Source organism: Ranitomeya imitator, chromosome 1 (genome assembly GCF_032444005.1).
Source record: "Ranitomeya imitator isolate aRanImi1 chromosome 1, aRanImi1.pri, whole genome shotgun sequence".
NCBI lineage: Eukaryota > Metazoa > Chordata > Amphibia > Anura > Dendrobatidae > Ranitomeya > Ranitomeya imitator.
The window spans coordinates 936,217,497-936,240,258 of record NC_091282.1 but is presented as its reverse complement, the minus strand read 5'-3'; the positions used below and the strand labels follow the sequence as shown (position 1 = coordinate 936,240,258).

At 43.3% G+C, this 22,762-nt stretch overlaps 1 protein-coding gene across 3 annotated transcripts in view; it reads left to right on the top strand.

Annotated features, from left to right (window-relative positions):
• STPG2 (sperm tail PG-rich repeat containing 2) overlaps positions 1-22,762 on the top strand; it is a 1,447,347-nt gene that overhangs the window by 496,494 nt on the left and 928,091 nt on the right. For 2 of the 3 annotated variants that reach the window (XM_069743604.1, XM_069743603.1), the window contains exon 11: positions 10,417-10,509. The exons of the other annotated variant lie outside the window; for it this stretch is intronic. In XM_069743604.1, the coding sequence (XP_069599705.1) occupies positions 10,417-10,509 (93 nt within the window). The remainder of the gene's footprint in view (positions 1-10,416; positions 10,510-22,762) is intronic. 3 annotated transcript variants of the gene reach the window in all.

Below are 22,762 nucleotides of genomic sequence, written 5' to 3'. Positions count from 1 at the left end.
TTATTTTTCTTGTGTTTAACCATTACTTTTTTTATCCACCATTTCTTGATCTTTGCATTCTTTAATTTTTGCTTTTTCGCGTTCTTTAAATTACAGGCATTGGATCTTAGTTTTTGGATTTTTTGCCTCCTAAGTTTACATTTTGGCACAGGTGGACTTTGAGTTTTTGGTCTTTGGCTTTTAATACCCAGTTGTTCTGTAATAATCACCACTGTTTTCTGTATGAGCTGAATTGTTTTTTCCAATTATGTTATTTTCACAGTGTCAAGTACTTTTTCTACGCCTCACATTTTGGTGCAATTTTTTTCTGTTTTTGGCACTCCTTTTAGTCCTTGAAATCTTTGATTTTCCAAAGATCCATGTGCATGTGCCATTATATTTCCCTTCAAATCTTCTTGGCTTTGTTTCTGTTGCCACATCTCCATCTTTTTACACAACATATTGTGCATTTAAAATTACTCCTGATATTATTGAAGTTTTTTTCTTCAACATCTCAAGTTATTTCAACTTGAATATTTTCACCTCTTTGGCAATCTTGCTGAATTTCTTTTAGTTGAGTCTTGCTGATTACTTTATTCCAAAAAAATGAATCATTTTTAATCAGTCGTTGTTTGCTGACTTCTGAAATATTTTTGTTTCTAAAATTTTACATATTTACTTCAAGTAGCTTTGTTTTTTTTCTGGCTCTTATTTGTAATCATACAGGACTATGCCCTGGTTACCTATCAGTGACCTGTTTTTCACTTGTTGATAGATGTCCCATGGACTCCAACATTCAACATGCAATGCAGTCCTTTCTTGATCCAGATGATGACCAATCTAAAATGGATTTTTTATTTGCATGTTTCACCATATGAATATGCTAGTGAACACTTTTTGTCTTGTTCTGGTTGAGAGCATTCCAGTTAGGCTTGCATTTCTCTTCTGGTTTTATACAATACTGCTAGTGTAGCCCTTAACATCTTCATAACATGCAAGCCACCTCCCTAAGGGTGTGCCCAGCAAGAAAGATTAATTCCTATAATTTAACCCCTTACCGGCATCGGACGTACTATACCATCCGATGCCGGCTCCCCTGCTTTGATGCAGGGCTCCGCGGTGAGCCCGCACCAAAGGGCGGCCGGAAATGACGTCATCGCCGACCCCCGTCACATGATCGGGGGTCGGCGATGCTTGTGAATGGTAACCATAGAGGTCCTTGAGACCTCTATGGTTACTGATTGCCCGTCGCTGTGAGCGCCACCCTGTGGTCGGCGCTCACAGCACACGTGCAATTCTGCTACATAGCAGCGATCAGCAGATCGCTGCTATGTAGCAGAGCCGATCGGGTTGTGCCTGCTTCTAGCCTCTCATGGAGGCTACTGAAGCATGGCAAAAGTTAAAAAAAAAAGTTTAAAAAAATGTGAAAAAAATAAAAAAAACATAAAAGTTTAAATCACCCCCCTTTCGCCCCAATCAAAATAAATCAATAAAAAAAATATCAAATCTACGCATATTTGGTATCGCCGCGCTCAGAATCGCCCGATCTATCAAATAAAAAAAAGTATTAACCTGATCGCTAAACAGCGTAGCGGGAAAAAAACTCGAAACGCCAGAATTACGTTTTTTTGGTCGCCGCGACATTGCATTAACCCCTTCCCGACCCATGACGCCATGTAGGCGTCATGAAAGTCGGTGCCATTCCGACCCATGACGCCTATGCGGCGTCATGGAAAGATCGCGTCCCTGCAGATCGGGTGAAAGGGTTAACTCCCATTTCACCCGATCTGCAGGGACAGGGGGAGTGGTAGTTTAGCCCAGGGGGGGTGGCTTCACCCCCTCGTGGCTACGATCGCTCTGATTGGCTGTTGAAAGTGAAACTGCCAATCAGAGCGATTTGTAATATTTCACCCATTATAACGGGTGAAATATTACAATCCAGCCATGGCCGATGCTGAAATATCATCGGCCATGGCTGGATATACTAGTGTGCCCCCACCCCACCCCTCCGATCGCCCCCCCACCCCCCCGATCTGGCCGGTACACTGCTCCGGCTCCCCTCCGCCCTGTGCTCCGCTCCCCCCCGTGCTCGTGTCCGCTCCCCCCGTGCTCCAATCACGCCCCCGTGCTCCAATCACCCCCCCTGCACTCCGATCCACCCCCCCCGTGCTCCGTTCCACCCCCCCGTGCTCCATTCCAGCCCCCCCGTGCTCCATTCCACGCCCCCCGCGCTCCGTTCCACCCCTCCCGCGCTCCGATTCCCCCCCCGTGCTCCGATCCCCCCCCCAGTGGTCCCCCCCCGTGGTCCCCCCCCACCCTATCATACTTACCGATCCAGCCGTGGTCCCGTCCGTCTTCTCCCGGGCGCCGCCATCTTCCAAAATGGCGGGCGCATGCGCACTGCGCCCGCCGAATCTGCCGGCCGGCAGATTCGTTCCAAAGTGCATTTTGATCACTGAGATATAATCTATCTCAGTGATCAAAATAAAAAAAATAATAAATGACCCCCCCCCCCTTTGTCACCCCCATAGGTAGGGACAATAAAAAAATAAAGAAATTTTTTTTTTCCACTAATGTTAGAATAGGGTTAGGGGTAGGGCTAGGGGTAGGGTTAGGGGTAGGGGTAGGGTTAGGGTTAGGGTTAGGGTTAGGGCTAGGGTTAGGGCTAGGGTTAGGGCTAGGGTTAGGGTTAGGAATGTGCACACGTATTCTGGTCCTCTCCGGATTTTTCCGCTGCGGATTTGATAAATCCGCAGTGCTAAACCGCTGCGGATTTATGGCGGATTTACCGCGTTTTTTTCTGCGCATTTCACTGCGGTTTTACAATTGCGATTTTCTATTGGAGCAGTTGTAAAACCGCTGCGGAATCTGCACAAAGAAGTGACATGCTGCGGAATGTAAACCGCTGCGTTTCCGTGCAGTTTTTCCGCAGCATGTGTACAGCGATTTTTGTTTCCCATAGGTTTACATTGAACTGTACACTCATGGGAAACTGCTGCGGATCCGCAGCGTTTTCCGCAGCGTGTACACATACCTTTAGAATTAGGCTATGTGCACACGGTGCGGATTTGGCTGCGGATCCGCAGCAGTGTTCAATCACGTTTACAGTACCATGTAAACATATGAAAAACCAAATCCGCTGTGCCCATGGTGCGGAAAATACCGCGCGGAAACGCTGCGTTGTATTTTCCGCAGCATGTCAATTCTTTGTGCGGATTCCGCAGCGTTTTACACCTGTTCCTCAATAGGAATCCGCAGGTGAAATCCGCACAAAAAACACTGGAAATCCGCGGAAAATCCGCAGGTAAAACACAGTGCCTTTTACCCGCAGATTTTTCAAAAATGGTGCGGAAATATCTCACACGAATCCGCAAAGTGGGCACATAGCCTTAGGGTTAGGGTTGGAATTAGGGTTGTGGTTAGGGTTAGGGGTGTGTTGGGGTTAGTGTTGTGGTTAGGGGTGTGTTGCGGTTAGGGTTGTGATTAGGGTTATGGCTACAGTTGGGATTAGGGTTAGGGGTGTGTTGGGGTTAGTGTTGGAGTTAGAATTGAGGGGTTACCACTGTTTAGGCACATCAGGGGTCTCCAAACGCAACATGGCGCCACCATTGATTCCAGCCAATCTCGTATTCAAAAAGTCAAATGGTGCTCCCTCACTTCCGAGCCCTGACGTGTGCCCAAACAGTGGTTTACCCCCACATATGGGGTACCAGCATACTCAGGACAAACTGCGCAACAATTACTGGGGTCCAATTTCTCCTGTTACCCTTGTGAATCTAAAAAAATGCTTGCTAAAACATAATTTTTGAGGAAAGAAAAATGATTTTTTATTTTCACGGCTCTGCGTTGTAAACGTCTGTGAAGCACTTGGGGGTTCAAAGTGCTCACCACATATCTAGATAAGTTCCTTGGGGGGTCTAGTTTCTAAAATGGGGTCACTTGTGGGGGGTTTCTACTGTTTAGGCACACCAGGGGCTCTGCAAACGCAACGTAACACCGCAGACCATTCCATCAAAGTCTGCATTTCAAAAGTCACTACTTCCCTTCTGAGCCCCGACGTGTGCCCAAACAGTGGTTTACCCCCACATATGGGGTATCAGCGTACTCAGGAGAAACTGGACAACAACTTTTGGGGTCCAATTTCTCCTGTAACCCTTGGGAAAATAAAAAATTCTGGGCTAAATAATTATTTTTGAGGAAAGAAAACGTATTTATTATTTTCACGGCTCTGCATTATAAACTTCTATGAAGCACTTGGGGGTTCAAAGTGCTCACCACACATCTAGATAAGTTCCTTTCAGGGTCTAGTTTCCAAAATGGGGTCACTTGTGGGGGGTTTCTACTGTTTAGGCACATCAGGGGCTCTGCAAACGCAACGTGACGCCCGCAGAGCATTCCATCAAAGTCTGCATTTCAAAACGTCACTACTTCAATTCCAAGCCCCGGCATGTGCCCAAACAGTAGTTTACCCCCACATATGGGGTATCACCGTACTCAGGAGAAACTGGACAACAAATATTGGGGTCAAATTTCTCCTGTTACCCTTGGGAAAATTAAAAAATTCTGGGCTAAATAATTATTTTTGAGGAAAGAAAACGTATTTATTATTTTCACGGCTCTGCATTATAAACTTCTATGAAGCACTTGGGGGTTCAAAGTGCTCACCACACATCTAGATAAGTTCCTTTGGGGGTCTAGTTTCCAAAATGGGGTCACTTGTGGGGGGTTTCTACTGTTAAGCCACATCAGGGGCTCTGCAAACACAACGTGACGCCCACAGAGCATTCCATCAAAGTCTGCATTTCAAAACGTCACTACTTCACTTCCGAGCCCCGGCATGTGCCCAAACAGTGATTTACCCCCACATATGGGGTATCAGCGTACTCAGGAGAAACTGGACAACAACTTTTGGGGTCAAATTTCTCCTGTTACCCTTGGGAAAATAAAAAATTGCAGGCTAAAAGATCATTTTTGAGAAAATAATTTTTTTTTTTATTTTCATGGCTCTGCGTTATAAACTTCTGTGAAGCACTTGGGGGTTCAAAGTCCTCACCACACATCTAGATTAGTTCCTTTGGGGGTCTAGTTTCTAAAATGGTGTCATTTCTGGGGGATCTCCAATGTTTAGGCACACAGGGACTCTCCAAACGTGACATGGTGTCCGCTAATGATTGGAGCTAATTTTCCATTTAAAAAGCCAAATGGCGTGCCATCCCTTCCGAGCCCTGCCGTGCGCCCAAACAGTGGTTTACCCCCACATATGGGGTATCAGCGTACTCAGGACAAACAGGACAACAATATTTGGGGTCCAATTTCTCCTATTATCCTTGGCAAAATAGGAAATTCCAGGCTAAAAAATCATTTTTGAGGAAAGAAAAATTATTTTTTATTTTCATGGCTCTGCGTTATAAACTTCTGTGAAGCACCTGGGGGTTTAAAGTGCTCAATATGCATCTAGATAAGTTCCTTGGGGGGTCTAGTTTCCAAAATGGGGTCACTTGTGCGGGAGCTCCAATGTTTAGGCACACAGGGGCTCTCCAAACGCGACATGGTGTCCGCTAACAATTGGAGCTAATTTTCCATTCAAAAAGTCAAATGGCGCGCCTTCTCTTCCGAGCCCTGCCGAGTGCCCAAACAGTGGTTTACCCCCACATATGAGGTATCGGCGTACTCGGGAGAAATTGCCCAACAAATTTTATGATCCATTTTATCCTACTGCCCATGTGAAAATGAAAAAATTGAGGCGAAAAGAATTTTTTTGTGAAAAAAAATTACTTTTTCATTTTTACAGATCAATTTGTGAAGCACCTGAGGGTTTAAAGTGCTCACTAGGCATCTAAATTAGTTCCTTGGGGGGTCTAGTTTCCAAAATGGGGTCACTTGTGGGGGAGCGCCAATGTTTAGGCACACAGGAGCTATCCAAACGCGACATGGTGTCCGCTAACGATGGAAATAATTTTTCATTCAAAAAGTCAAATGGCGCTCCTTCCCTTCCGAGCCTTACCATGTGCCCAAACAGTGGTTTACCTCCACATGTGAGGTATTGGTGTACTCAGGAGAAATTGCCCAACACATTTTCGGATCCATTTTATCCTGTTGCCCATGTGAAAATGAAAAAATTGAGGCTAAAAGAATTTTTTTGTGAAAAAAAAGTACTTTTTCATTTTTACGGATCAATTTGTGAAGCACCTGGGGGTTCAAAGTGCTCACTATGCATCTAGATAAGTTCCTTGGGGCGTCTAGTTTCCAAAATGGGGTCACTTGTGGGGGAGCTCCAATTTTTAGGCACACGGGGGCTCTCCAAACGTGACATGGTGTCCGCTAAAGAGTGGAGCCAATTTTTGATTCAAAAAGTCAAATGGCGCTCCTTCCCTTCCAAGCCCTGCCGTGCGCCAAAACAGTGGTTTACCCCCACATATCAGGTATCAGCGTACTCAGGACAAATTGGACAACAACTTTCGTGGTTCAGTTTCTCCTTTTACCATTGGGAAAATAAAAAAATTGTTGCTAAAAGATAATTTTTGTGACTAAAAAGTTAAATGTTCATTTTTTCCTTCCATGTTGCTTCTGCTGCTGTGAAGCACCTGAAGGGTTAATAAACTTCTTGAATGTGGTTTTGAGTACCTTGAGGGGTGCAGTTTTTAGAATGGTGTCACTTTTGGGTATTTTCAGCCATATAGACCCCTCAAACTGACTTCAAATGTGAGGTGGTCCCTAAAAAAAATGGTTTTGTAAATTTCGTTGTAAAAATGACAAATCGCTGGTCGAATTTTAACCCTTATAACTTCCTAACAAAAAAAAATTTTGTTTCCAAAATTGTGCTGATGTAAAGTAAACATGTGGGAAATGTTATTTATTAACTATTTTGTGTCACATATCTCTCTGGTTTAACAGAATAAAAATTCAAAATGTGAAAATTGCGAAATTTTCAAAATTTTCGCCAAATTTCCGTGTTTATCACAAATAAATGCAGAATTTATTGACCTAAATTTACCACTAACATGAAGCCCAATATGTCACGAAAAAACAATCTCAGAACCGCTAGGATCCGTTGAAGCGTTCCTGAGTTATTACCTCATAAAGGGACACTGGTCAGAATTGCAAAAAACGGCAAGGTCTTTAAGGTCAAAATAGGCTGGGTCTTGAAGGGGTTAAAATGCAATAACGGGCGATCAAAAGAATGTATCTGCACCGAAATGCTATCATTAAAAACGTCATCTCGGCATGCAAAAAATAAGCCCTCAACTGACCCCAGATGATGAAAAATGGAGACGCTACGAGTATCGGAAAATGGCGCAATTTTTTTTTTTTTTTTTTTAGCAAAGTTTGGAATTTTTTTTCACCACTTAGATAAAAAATAACCTAGTCATGTTTGGTGTCTATGAACTCGTACTGACCTGGAGAATCATAATGGTAGGTCATTTTTAGCATTTAGTGAACCTAGCAAAAAAGCCAAACAAAAAACCAATGTGGGATTGCACTTTTTTTGCAATTTCACCGCACTTGGAATTTTTTTCCCGTTTTCTAGTACACGACATGCTAAAACCAATGATGTCGTTCAAAAGTACAACTCGTCCCGCAAAAAGTAAGCCCTCACATGGCCAAATTGACGAAAAAATAAAAAAGTTATGGCTCTGGGAAGGAGGGGAGCGAAAAACAAACACGGAAAAACGAAAAATCCCCCGGTCATGAAGGGGTTAAGGTAACTTTTCAGAGTAGGCTGCTGTATGTCTACATGAGGAATAACATTACTTTTAATTATTAAATGAATTGTATTCTGCATTTTTTCTCCAGTGTTAAATTGACTGCCATGATTATATGTATACAGTGGGGGGAAAAAGTATTTAGTCAGCCACCAATTATGCAAGTTCTCCCACTTAAAAAGATAATAATAATAATAATCTTTATTTTTATATAGCGCTAACATATTCCGCAGCGCTTTACAGGTTGCACACATTATCATCACTGTCCCTGATGGGGCTCACAATCTAGAATCCCTATCAGTATGTCTTTGGAATGTGGGAGGAAACCGGAGTGCCCGGAGGAAACCCACGCAAACACGGAGAGAACATACAAACTCTTTGCAGATGTTGTCCTGGGTGGGATTAGAACCCAGGACCCCAGCGCTGCAAGGCTGCAGTGCTAACCACTGCGCCACCGTGCTGCCCGAAAAAGATGAGAGAGGCCTGTAATTGACATCATAGGTAGACCACAACTATGAGAGTCAAGTGAGAAAACAAATCCAGAAAATCACCTTGTCTGATTTGGCAATATTTATTTTGCATATTATGGTGGAAGATAAGTATTTGGTCACCTAAAAACATGCATCTTACTTATGGTTTTGTATAACATTCCAGCTTTGTGCATGACAGGTCTATGATCTTGCCCCTGACATCCTTATAATAACTCTCTTTGATCTTGCCCATGTTGTAGAGGTTAGAGTCTGACTGATTAATTGAGTCTGTGGACAGGAGTCTTTTATAAAGGTGACTATTAAGACAGCTGTCTGCAATGCAGGTATTCAGTTGATTAGGAGTGTCTAACTGGTCTGTAGGAGCCAGAACTCTTAATGGTTGGTAGGAGATCAAATACTTGTTTCTTACTGCAAAATGCCAATACATTTATATGGTTTTATACAATGTGATTTTCTGGATTTTTTTATATTCCATCTCTCAATGTTAAAATTAACCTACCCTTAAAATTATAGACTGTTTATTTCTTTGTCAGTGGGCAAACTTACAAAATCAGCAAGAGATCAAATTATTATTTCCTTCACTGTATATACAGCTCTGACAAAAATTAAGAGACCACCACATCAAAACCCTGTCATGTGCAGCCCAATCTCCAGACCTGAACCCCATTGAAAACCTCTGGAATGTAATCAAGAGGATGATGGATAGTCACAAGTCATCAAACAAAGAAGAACTGCTTACATTTTTGAGCCAGAAGCAGTGTGAAAGACTGGAGGAAAGCATGCCAAGACGCATGAAAGCTGTGATTAAAAATCATGGTTATTCCACAAAATATTGATTTCTGAACTCTTCCTGAGTTAAAACATTAAGGGTCTGTTTCCACGATCAGGAAACGCTGCGTGTCTGACGCTGCATAGAGCCGCAGCGTCAGACACGCAGCGTCCAGATGTTACAGCATAGTGGAGGGGATTTAATTAAATCCCGTCTCCACTATGTGTGGTAACACGCACGCGGCGGCCCTGCGACTCCGGACATGCTGCGCGTCTTTTCAGATCGCAGCATGTCCGTATATCTTGCGGCGACGCTGCGTCGCCGCAAGATATAGCACAGGGCCCTATGGTGGGGAGCGATGATGCCGGATGTGTGCTGTGAACACATCCGGCATCATCGCGTCTCCAGAAGGGGGCGGGGCTTACCGCAGAGCGGCTAAGCCGCTCCGACGATACCGCCGGCTATCCTGATCGTGGACACATACCCTTATATTGTTGTTTCTAAATGATTATGAACTTGTTTTTTGCATTATTTGAGGTCTGAAAGCAATGGTTATTTTTTTGAAAAATTTTGACCATTTTTCCTTTTCAGGAAAAAACACAAAATGTATTGCTTGGAAATTCGGAGACATGTTGTCAGAAGTTTATAGAATAAAAGAACAATTTACATTTTAGTCAAAAATATACCTATAAAGAGAAAAATCAGACAAACTGAACATTTTGCAGTGGTCTCTTAATTTTTGCTAGAGCTGTATATATGTATATACACATACTTAACACAAACAGAAAGAGTAGTTGTGTGTCTGAATGCAGCACTGGACTGAGGTAAAGCCGTTGCTTAAAGTTGCAGCTCCATACGGCTATGTCTTCTTGGACTATGGGTGCCTCACTCTTTCTCCCACTCCCAGGAGGATATTCTAAGGTGTAGCCTGCACCTCGCTGTATTGGCAGTAAGCCTTGCTTTGACCAAAACGAATTTATGAAGTTAGTTCAGTGTGCATAGTAAGTTCAGGAAGCAGGGTATGGGAAGACGTGAATCATAAGCATATTTTTGTGTAAGATATATTACAAAGTTTATTATATTCAACAGTATTATTGATTTATGCAAAGTTTTTTGAAACAACAGTGACCAAGATTTATTTTCGATGACTAAATGGATTATTTATCTATCTCATAAAACCTTGTAACAGCAAAGTGTACACACCTCGCAGGAAGTCTTGTTCTTTTCTCTGATTATGATTCTGTCACTATAACGTACAATTTACATGTCTCATTATGGGAAATTGCAAAACAAAATTATATCGCGTTGCCTTGTCAACTACATATTTTCTATTATTCATATGGCGACTTTCCTGTCTACAGGCCAGTTTGCGAACAGTGCTGCTCTACAGATATGCAATTGTATATTGTGTTGTTGATTTTACTTTTTCATCTGGACATGTTATAATTATTTTACCTTTCTTTAAATGATGTAGGTTAAGGATAGGATTGAAGAGCCATACAAGCGTCAAAAATCTTCTGTCTTTTCATCAGCAACAGAAAGGCTGAGTACCCAAATGACTGTAAAGGTAGAGTATTTCTACTGGAACCATTTACTCACATCATTTACATATGTTTATGATTCCTTTAATTATCATTAATGGACAGTTAACGTGTTTGAATGAAAGGAAACAGGTCTATGCATTTCAAACATAAGCCACTCTTAGTCAGGACTATGAGCTGTTATGCATGAAACACGTAGATCCTTGTCCTTTTCTCTTTGTATGTTCCGATTTTTTATTTCTCTCTTTTTTGACTATGTTGCTAATAAAATAATGTTTTTATATACCGTACTTACCTAATTACCTGCGGATGCTGGATTTTTCCATTTTGCTGCATCTTATATTGACAGCTGGCACTGCAGTGCAAAATTAAAATTTTTTTTTATTTTGCATATCTGTTTTACTAGTCAAATTTTACATCTGTACACATCACAACAGTACAGCACTGTTGTAAGTGCTGGCTTTTTGGTCTTTTATCTATATAGCATTCTTTACTTTTAAATTTATGGGAAAGGAGTTGAATTTTGTAAAAAAAAAAAAGAACTTTTTTTTAAAATTTAGACATTGAACTGCACATGTCTGTTCTGCACTCCTGTTTTACTAGTCGAGTTTGGCAACCATATGCACCACTCTTGTACTGTGGCCCACTGCCACATTTTGATTTCAATACGCGTATCTACCTACTTAGCTTTTCTTATGATGTCCTTTTTGCAAGGGTTGAATAATTGGACATTGAAAGATTGTTACAACAAGTTATTTCTAATGTTGTACAAAATGTATGGTAAAAAAGTGGCAATGGAAAGGGTAGTGTAAAAAAAAAAAAATAACAGACTATGGCTAACAATGTGGGAGCCACCTGCGGCAGCACACCACCCCCACCACCACTGGCACCAGCTATCTAGGAAATACTACCAAACTCAAGCCAGAATAAGCCTCTTCTGCCTCCGGCAATCATATTTGTGGTGCTGCAGCGATAACTTGCATGCCTCCTCAGCGCCGCCCTACTCATCATGATCACCATGTGGCGTCTCCTTGCGTCAGTTAAACTTGCTGAGATTTGCTTCTTGCAGCACTCCTCTGCCAAGCCGCTACAGCATGGTGTTTTCATTTGGTCATGGGGGGAGTGGCCGGTCTATGCAGAAATGTAACCCTGTATCCAATCTCATGCCAGCAAGCATTATATTAGGAAATTCCTCCCATCAGTCCTTGCTTGAACGTTTGGTTCCTACCTTTTAGTCCATGTTCATGCTCGTCCCTGTATTCGCATCCTCTTACCGACCCAGCTAATTTTCCCATCCAGCCCGACGTCTTTGCTCTTGACCTTCGCTATACCTTCTGATTCTGTGCTGCCTCCCCCGACCATGGACCACATGTCCTCCTGTTCCACGTACCATGCCTCTGACCCTGCGGTCAGCTGCTACAGACCCAAGCACTATACTGGACTAGTACATGATGGCTACCTGTGGCTAAGCCTAACCTCACCACCAGAGGCTCTAGCAAAAACCATGTAGTTGCTTAGTCATGCGCCTCCAGGGTGACCCTGGCCCTTGGTGCAGTACGCTCAAGCCATGGATCCCACTGACACTTCAGGACACAGGGACCTATGGTACATGTGCTATTCGAGAAGGTCTGCTCTGAGCACTAGCATCAAGACCAGTTGTTACAGGCCATCAGTATGATGGTAACTCAGCTGCAGGGTCTGTCCACCACTATGTCCACTATTAACATGTCTGTTCAGCCCCGTCCGGACATCAACCTCTAAAGGTACCGTCACACTGGACGATATCGCTAGCGATCCGTGACGTTGCAGCGTCCTGGATAGCGATATCATCCAGTGTGACACGCAGCAGCGATCAGGCCCCTGCTGTGATGTCGCTGGTCAGGGCAGAAAGGCCAGAACTTTATTTCGTCGCTGGCTCTCCCGCTGACATCGCTGAATCGGCGTGTATGACGCCGATTCAGCGATGTCTTCGCTGGTAACCAGGGTAAACATCGGGTTACTAAGCGCAGGGCCGCGCTTAGTGACCCGATGTTTACCCTGGTTACCATCGTTAAAGTAAAAAAAACAACCACTACATACTTACCTACCGCTGTCTGTCCCCGGCGCTGTGCTTCTCTGCTCTGGCTGTGAGCGCCGGGCAGCCGGAAAGCAGAGCGGTGACGTCACCGCTCTGCTTTCCGGCCGCTGTGCTTACACAGGGCAGAGAAGCACAGCGCCGGGGGACAGACAGAGGTAGGTAAGTATGTAGTGGTTGTTTTTTTTACTTTAACGATGGTAACCAGGGTAAACATCGGGTTACTAAGCGCGGCCCTGCGCTTAGTAACCCAATGTTTACCCTGGTTACCGGCATCGTTGGTCGCTGGAGAGCTGTCTGCGTGACAGCTCTCCAGCGACCAAACAGCGACGCTGCAGCGATCCGGATCGTTGTCGGTATCGCTGCAGCGTCGCTTAGTGTGACGGTACCTTTAGAGGTATGCGCCTGTTGCTTTAGTTTCTGGTGGAACGGCTAAGCTCCAGCTTCCACTCCCATTCAGGTTTGATAGAGATCCTAAAGAGAGCTGTGGTTTCATTAGCCAGTGTAAGATTCACTTTACACTACACGGTCATCTCTTTCCAGTGGACCAGACTAAGATTGCATTATGATTTCTGTGCTGTCTGGTTATGCCCTGACCTGGGCTAATGCTATTTTGGTGCATGGTTTTGTGGAGACCCGTGATGTTTAAAGGTTCCTGGAGATGTTCCTTGCGGTTTTTGAGGTTCCAGGCTGTACCTCCTCTGCTGCCTTGTCTCTACTGAATCTAAAGCACTGATTCCATTGCCCAGTATGCTTTGCACTACTATACCATGGTGGTGGAGTAGCTTGAAATGAAGAAACTGTGTTGCCAACCTTCTGGCATGGTCTCTCCTGTCGAATTGAGAATGAGCTGGCTGACAGAGACTTACCCTCCTTGCTGGACACCATGAGACACCTGGCCACCAGGATTGATCTCCTCTCCCATAAGCAAGCTCTGGAACAAGGTACAGCATCTCCTCATGCCAGAAGATGCCCCCAGGTGGGCTCCAAATCTTGGGCTCCTTTGTCACTGCAATTGTCACCATCAGCTTCTAAACCAATTCAGGTTGAGCACACCATGCTTTCTGTACAAGAACAACAGCAGAAGTACAGAAAGAACATTTGTATGTATTATTGAGGCAAGGGACATTTTGTTTGCCAGTGCCCAATCAAACCGGGAAACTCCAGCACATAAGGTTGGCAGGAGAGATGACCTCAGGTGAGAGTGAATTCTCTGTAAGACTGATGTCTGACGCTATCATGACTTAGAGGAGAGATCCCGTAGAGTCTCTGTCTATCTGGATTCCAACTCCGTGGCCACTTCATTCATCCAGATCTGGTCTGTTGACTTCAGCTCCCTAGACAACAGCTGGGTCATCCTCTGACTGTTGCCTCCATACATGGACAACTCCTTGCTGAACCTGTTTCTTCCATTATGCAGCCAGTTACACTGTGGATTGATGCACTGCATGCCGAGAGGATCTCCATCTATGTGCCATTCGGATCTGTTCTCCTGGGGTTCCATGGCTGCATCTACACACGCCGGCTATTGACTGGTCCTCCTATCAGGTACTTCACCTAGGACTGCACTGTGCTTCCAACTGACTGGCCAAGGTTAGACCCATGAATCCACCTATTTGCCTTTAAACCTTGCTTCATTGCTCATTCAATATTGTGCCTATTACGGCGCACTGCGATACTCACCTTGCTTCTCGAGTCCCTCTCTGCATCCCTCCTCATCTTCTGACCTGGGATCCCCTTCCCTGCGCATGAGCGCTAGGTCACTTAGGTCACGGTCGTGTGCACTCTTGGCTTCTTTATGACGTAGGCAGCGGCCTCCGGGTATATCAGGTCACTTCCTGCTAGAGGAAGCACCTGATTATTATTGTGCCTTTTTGTGCTCCCTCCAGGTCCACTTAGGTTTCTGCATGTCAGGTCCCAGTACGCTTCCAGTGTGTCCGCGCTCTGCTCTGTCCCTGCACACTTCCAGTGAGTGCGTGCTCTACTCAGTCCCTGTACGCTTCCAGTGTGCGTGCTCTGCTTAGTCCCTGTACGCTTCCAGTGCGTGTCTGTCAGTGACCTATTTTATTAAATAGTTTGGTGGTTATTGCTGGATTGCCATCTACAGTATTTCTATGAAGAGTTCATTCTGATATTACTAAGAGATTGAAAGGGGTTAGATACAATTCTAGTAGATTTCAGTGTGTTATATACATATTTTCAAGGCAGTTGGGGTACCTATGATTCAGAGCAAATGTATTTGTTGGAAAGCAATTTTTTGGGAAAGATTTGCTAAACCTGGTGAATTTATATTTCAAAAGGTTTGTTCATCTCTAGCAAACACCAAATATGTTATTTAAACACTAATGGGGAACCTAACAGATGATATTCCCTTAACAGATGATATATGCTGCCTGATCCAGAGGCAGCATGCCTCAAACACTGATGATTTCAGGCATATATGTTTACCTCTGCAATGCTGCAGCATTTCAGAGAAAAACATAGTTTAATAGCCATCAGGGACTGAGCCACACAGAAGATTAGTCGTACAGGTGTGTCGCCGCAGCTTATGCCCACCCGCTGCACTGTAGTGACGGGCAGGGCCGGATTGGCCATCTGGCAATTCTGGCAAATGCCAGAAGGGCCTGTCTGATCATGGGCTGCCTTGTCTGTTAGGTTGTTAACAGAATCGGTGTTCTCAAGACACCCACAATGTTAAGAGTTGTGATGGAGTACAAAGTCGCTGACTCCGTCACTTACCCCAGCAGGCCACGGGTATCATTAGAAATATTGGTCTTGTAGAAAATCTTCCTATCCTCAAACCAGGGTAATATTAGTAATATATCCCATCTGGTTCATGGGGACGGGGACAACATGGGCCTGTGTGATTTCAAATGCAAGGGCTGAATTTCAGACCCAGTCTGTACCTGGTGGCGGGTCTCTCTCTGCTGGAGAGGGCCTGAAACATGTTTCTTGTAAATCAGGCAGCATGTAACTACTGTCAAGTTCCTTTTAATTTCTGTCAGAATTAAGGGACACCCATGGAGGAAAAAAGAAACAGCTGCAGAAAGTGCTACATATAGTGAGAAATTCACTATAACGTTCTACTTTTTTGCAAACATCCTAAAGGAACCCAGTCATGTAAAAAATACTATTAACCTCCAGATATTGGGTTAATCTTCAAGATAATAGCGTTCTGAAGCTATGCAGGGCCACCTGTCATTTAGTGCCCGGGTGGGCTTACATCCGCTGCTCACTTTGTACTGAGCAGTGACTGAAACTGTACCAGCTCTACTTCTATGACTGCAAGGTGAAGGCTGTCACGGGGAGTAAAGTTAATTTCCTACCAGCAGCTGGTCATTTAATGTCGCAGTCACACAGCTTCATAATTCTATTAACCTGCAGAATAACCCCATAACTTTGATAGTATTTTTTTACATGACAGGTTCCCTTTAAAACTTTAAATAAGTGTCATGCTGCTGCAGTGCAGTGTAACGCAACCTCCACCAGAGGGAGTTTGGGAGGGAAGTGAGACTGTGTACACAGAAACTCTACAGAGCAGCCGCACAAGCGCCACCAAGTGGCGAGAGAGTGGTCAGACAAGCCAAGTCAGAAACCGTTCAGATGCAAAGTACAAAAAGGAGTAAGAAGTATACTTGGTCAGGAGCAAGCCAGGGGGTTCAGCAAAGGTCGAAAGCGGATAAGGTAAAGACAGAAAGTAGAAACAAGTCCGAATACAGTCCAAGTCAGAAAACCAGATATTATAACCGAGAAACAGAGAAGTGCTGGGAAAAGGGCAGACAGAGGAAGACAACAGACACAGGGCAAGTCAGGGATCACAGCAGGACAAATCAAGGGTTACCAGAGTCAGGTACACACGCCGAAGGCAGAACTATGGCTGACACTGCCAGCAAGATTCATGGGAGCTAAATAGCAAACCTGAACCCAGAATGAGGCAGAGCAAAGTTAACCCTTGACATCCGCCCGGAGAAAGGACAGACAGGAATAAACCCTGGTACGGATCATGACAATAAGTTAATGCTATGGACACCATTGACATTTAAAAAATATTCTACATATGCTAGTGGTCAGTTTTAGTTAATATAATTACATCAAGTTTCAGCCCAGAACCTTCATTCCTTTCATAATTTCAGACCCCTTCCCCATCACCTTGATATGCATTTCGCAGTATAATACAAATTTTTAATTGCTGTCTCGTGGGAGTGGGAATGTCTCTCCGGCAATATAGGCTGGATGTGAGGTGTATGTGTAACCAAGTTAGTGCTATCATTATTAGCTCAAGTATCATCACAGCTTCTATCCTGCACCTATTGGCTCTTCATGTGCTTTATTCCTTTCCTACAGCCTGTTTTTACTGCCCTCATTGAGACTATACATGATTTCCCCTATGTCCACCTTGTGAAGAACTTGGAATAAGTGGACACTATAATCATGTAACAGATATATGATTGTGATTTGCAAAGTGATTTCCATGTAGCCTATGTGCTCTAATGGACTATGATTTTTTTTTTGTATGTGTACCTTTCGGAAAAAGGTGTGTGTTGCCCCCGCCATTGGAGTTCTGAAAAATATAATACATTTATTCTCAAGATATAAGCTTAAGTAAACTTAAGAAACCTTTTTTTGTTATGCATGAATGTAAGTGAATAAACCAAAATGTACATCCAAGCAAATACATTATGTGAAAAAGTCAGAAATTATCTCTGGCACAGCCATATGCAACAGTTGATAACAATTCTTTGAACTAGCCCGGAGCTAAACATAGCTATACAAGTTAATCCTATTTAGACTTTTTCAGAAGAATCGGAAATGACATTTTAGTTCTACTTCTATAAACTCATTTTAATTGTTCTACTTTTCCCCAAGGAACAATTATTCATCATAAGAAATGCTATGCCTTGCAGATTGCTTTGTTTGGCATGTTGTGCAATTCTTTCAACACTTTTTATTATAAATAAATGAAAGGTAATACACATCTCTACAAGCTATGTAATAATATGCTTCTGACATCTTTGGTTTGAGCTGGAAATTTAGAGAAGAAAATAATTTATCCTTTTCTTTTTAACAGAAATATTCAGTATTTTCCTATATTCTAACAACTGTCCTTTTGTGTCAAGGGGCGTAAATTTTATTCAGCCATCAATCAGTTATAAGTTGTGGAAAAGCCAATAAGCTGATAGCATAGCCGCCATTACTGCTTCCTCATGGTGTTTATAACCATTTTCCTGAATCTGAAAATGAAAGTCAGAAAATACAGTATGCACTAATGCAGAGAAGGAAGTCTCTCACTATATACAGTAAGTCGGAATATTTGTCATTTTGAACTGAAAAGCTGGGCATTTAAAAATGAAATATGCCTTATAAGTGTACACTGTGTGCAGAATTATAAGGCAAGTTGTATTTTGATCACATGATACTTTTTATACATGCTGTCCTACTCCAAGCTGTTCAGGCTTGAGAGCCAACTACCAATTAAGTAAATCAGGTGATGTGCATCTGTAATGAGAAGGGGTGTTGTCTAATGACATCAAAACCCTATATAAGGTGTGCTTAATTATTAGGCAACCTCCTTTCCTTTGGCGAAATTGGTCAGAAGAGAGATTTGACGGGCTCTGAAAAGTCCAAAATTGTGAGGTGTCTTGCAGAGGGATGCAGCAGTATTAAAATTGCCAAACTTTTGAGGCATGATCACCGAACAATCAAGCGTTTCATGGCACATAGCCAACAGGGTCGCAAGAAGCGTGTTGGGCAAAAAAGCCGCAAAATAACCAACTACCAATTAAGTAAATCAGGTTATGTGCATCTCTGTAATGAGGAGGGGTGTTGTCTAATGACATCAAAACCCTATATAAGGTGTGCTTAATTATTAGGCAACTTCCTTTCCTTTGGCAAAATTGGTCAGAAGAGAGATTTGACGGGCTCTGAAAAGTCCAAAATTGTGAGATGTCTTGCAGAGGGATGCAGCAGTATTAAAATAGCCAACAGGGTCGCAAGAAGAGTGTTGGGCAAAAAAGCCGCAAAATAACTGCCAATGAATTGAGGAAAATAAAGCATGAGGCTGCCAAGATGCCATTTGCCACCAGTTTTGCCATATTTCCGAGCTGCAATGTTACTAGAGTAACAAAAAGCACAAGGTGTGCGATACTCAGGGACATGGCCAAGGTAAGGAAGACTGAAAGCGACCACCTTTGAACAAGAAACATAAGATAAAACGTCAAGACTGGGCCAAGAAATATCTTAAGACTGACTTTTCAAAGGTTTTATGGACTGATGAAATGAGAGAGACTCTTGATGGGCTAGATGGATGGGCCAGAGGATGGATCAGTAAAGGGCAGAGAGCTCCACTTCGACTCAGATGCCAGCAAGATGGAGGTGGGGTACTGGTATGAGCTGGTATCATCAAAGATGAACTTGTGGGACCTTTTCAGGTTGAGGATGGAGTGAAGCTCAACTCCCAGACCTACTGCCAGTTTCTGGAAGACAACTTCTTCAAGCAGTGGTACAGGAAGAAGTTGGTATCATTCGGTATCACATGCCTCTAACTACTCCACAGCATGGCTGGCCAGTAAAGTCTCAAAGAAGAAAAAATAATGATATGGCCCCCTTGTTCACCTGATCTGAACCCCATAGAGCAGTGATTTTCAACCTTTTTTGAGCCGCGGCACATTTTTTATACTTAAAAAATCCCGAGGCACACCACCAACCAAAATGGCACAAAATGGTGCGTCCAGGTTTGAGATGAAAGTCTGCAGTCATTCTATGTGACTGCAGGCTTCTGAATACTCACAGCGCAAGCACTGCACACTTTCAGGATTCTCCCTTGCCGGTGGCCAGAGTGGACAGTCATGACAGCACAAGTATGTGATTTGGATACTTCTGGCCACATTCTAACTAGACGTGTCCGGCCTCAGTCAATTCATTTTCATTGAATGAGGCCACACATGTCTAGTCAGCACGTGACCGCATGTATGTAAATCACCAACATCAGAGAATTATGATAGCAGTGTGCACTGTGAGAATTCAGAAGTCTGCAGTCACATAGTATGACTGCAGACTCATCACAACTTTGGACATCCCCTTTAATGTTCCTAACAAATAAAAATGAGAATTAGTATCACAAAAAAAACACATTTACATCCAGGTACCTGATAGATGACGTTGTTTGTGGAGTCGCCTCTTTCTTTTCATCTTCACCTTGTCCAGATGCCATGATGACTCTTCTCATCCACCGGCAGAGCTCGTTTCTGCAGACTTCCATCTTCTCCTGTCTTCTGCAGCACATCCCGACACAACACCTTTAAAGATAGCAGTGTTATTATAATGCTCCGGAATAACAATATCTGCCCTAGGCTGAGCCCCTGAGTAAATAATTGCCCCTCACTTTATTCCCAGCACATAATATGACCCTCACTGTCCCTCTTATGGTACATGCCATCCACACTACCCTCTCTCTCTTTTCCATACTTCACACTGCCTTCTCATACGGTGTCCCTCATAGAGAGCCCAGTCTCTCTACTGTGCCCCTTCATTACACTCCTCCTACTTGGCATACTGTCTCCTCCTGGCTGTTACCCTCACACTACTCAGTATCTATTATGTGTCCACTCACACTTTCATCCCCCCCATACTGTCTGCACACATTTCTAATAGCCTCTTCCTGTACATCCCCCCCCTGCTAACATACCCCTTTGCTCTCTCCATATTTCCTCCTCACACATTCCCCCCTCACACATTCCCCCGACTCCCCATACTGTCCTCACACATCCCATCACCGTTGCTCCCAGTACTGTCAGCACACATTTTTCCCCTCGCTACTGTGTCCACCCCCATCTCCCCACTCACCCCCACAGAATATATCCACTGCCCTTCCGATAGAATAAATCCATCCCCTTCCACAGAATAAATGCACCCTGCCCCACACATGCTAAATAAATTCCAGCCCCCCCCATGTACACACTGAATAAATCCCCTCCACACACTGAATAAATCCCCCCACACACTGAATAAATCCCCCCACACACTTAATAAATCCCCCCACACACTTAATAAATCCCCCCACACACTCCCCATAAACCCACCCCACGCTGAATCTTCGGTGTCTTCAGCTCCACAGCACAGGAGCACTTACCACCAAGTCTCTTCTTTCTCCTGCGCGCCGGATAGTGACGTCAGCAGCGTGATCACATGACTTGATCACGCTGCTGGCGTCGCTCTGACCCAGCGGTCAGAGCCTCAATTGTACTCGCAGCTGGTAGATGTCTGCGAGTACAATTGATCTCCGGGAGCCGGCGCGCTGCAGCTTCTCTGTGCCGGCTGTCAGCTTGACAGTCGGCACAGAGAACAGCTGACTCCCGTTCCCCGCGGCACACTGGTTGAAAAACACTGCCATAGAGAACCTGTGGTCCCTCATAAAATGTGAGATCTACAGGGAGGGAAAACAGTACACCTCTCGGAACAGATCAAAAAACTGACAGAATCTATGGATGGAAGGCTGTTGAGTGTCATCATAAAGAAAGGTGGCTATATTGGTCACTACTTTTTTGGGTTTTGTTTTTGCATGTCAGAAATGTTTATTTCTAAGTTTTGTGCAGTCATATTGGTTTACCTGGTGAAAATAAACAAGTGAGATGGGAATATATTTGTTTTTTATTAAGTTGCCTAATAATTCTGCACAGTAATAGTTACCTGCACAAACATATATCCTCCTAAGATAGCCAAATCTAAAAACAAGAACACTCCAACTTCCAAAAATATTAAGCTTTGATATTTATGAGTCTTTTGGGTTGATTGAGAACATAATTGTTGATCAATAATAAAAATAATCCTCTAAAATACAACGTGCCTAATAATTCTGCACACAGTGTACTCATAATAACCACCCCTGGACGAAGCATTTCCGTGCGAAACGCGCGTCGGGTGTGGTGGGTCCTCAGGAGTGCTCCTTGGTAAATATGTCTTAGTACTGACTTTTCATACACTTGTATATTTACTATCTTTTGTACCTTGGGATTGCAGGGTCACACAGTTATCAGACATGGTACCTGTGTTTATTGTTGCATTACATTTTGTGTAAGTTACCATATGTATTATATATACTCTTGTTAACTTTGGAGTTATTACCTGGGGTGTCCCACCTACTGTTACCTGTGCCTGTGGTTATGTACCTGTATATGTATTTTAATAGGATTTAATAAAGATTATGTTGATTTTACTGGCCGTATATGAAGAGATTCTTCTTTTTTTGGTGAAATATTTGGCATATTGCTTCATGGCCTTATATATGGGATATATTTAGGTGTGTTTATCCTCCTAAGATAGCCAAATCTAAAAACAAGAACACTCCAACTTCCAAAAATATTAAGCTTTGATATTTATGAGTCTTTTGGGTTGATTGAGAACATAATTGTTGATCAATAATAAAAATAATCCTCTAAAATACAACGTGCCTAATAATTCTGCACACAGTGTACTCATAATATTAGCTAAGCCTAAAGACAACCTTAATAAGCTCGTTCTTTTAATGTTACGGTTAATTCTGGCTAAACTTGGATGAAATATTTGCCACTCATATTTAAACAGTGATGCTGAATGTATACATCTCTATATCCAGTTTCGGTGTGGGGTGCCAAGAGCCCACCAGTAACCAACTCCAGTGTCTTGTGGACAGATGAGACCAAGGTAGAGCTTTTTGTAAAGCACATCATTCTACTGTGTACCGAAAACAGAATGAAGCATCCAAAATAAAGAACACAGTACCTGCAGTCAAATATGGTGGAGATTCAAAGATGCTTTGGGGTTGCTTTGCTGCCTTTGGTACTGGGCATCTTGACTGTGTTCAAGGCATCATGAAATCTAAAGATCGCCAAAGAATTTTGGGTCACAATGTAGCATCCAGTGTTAGAAAGCTGGGTTTGCATTCTTGGTCATAGGTATTCCAGCTGGACAATGACCCTAAACATACTTCAAGAAGCACCCAGAAATGAAGGTAAACAAAGCGCTGGAGAGTTTTGAGGTGACCAGCAATGAGTCAGAATCTAAATCCCATTGAATACCTATATAGAGATCTTAAAATTGCTGTTAGGAGAAGGCATCCTTCAAATATGAGACAAGGAGCAGTTTTCAAAATAAGTGTGGTCCAAAATTCCTGTTGAGAGGTGTAAGAAGCTTGTTGATGGTTATCGTAAGAGATTGATTGCAGTTATTTA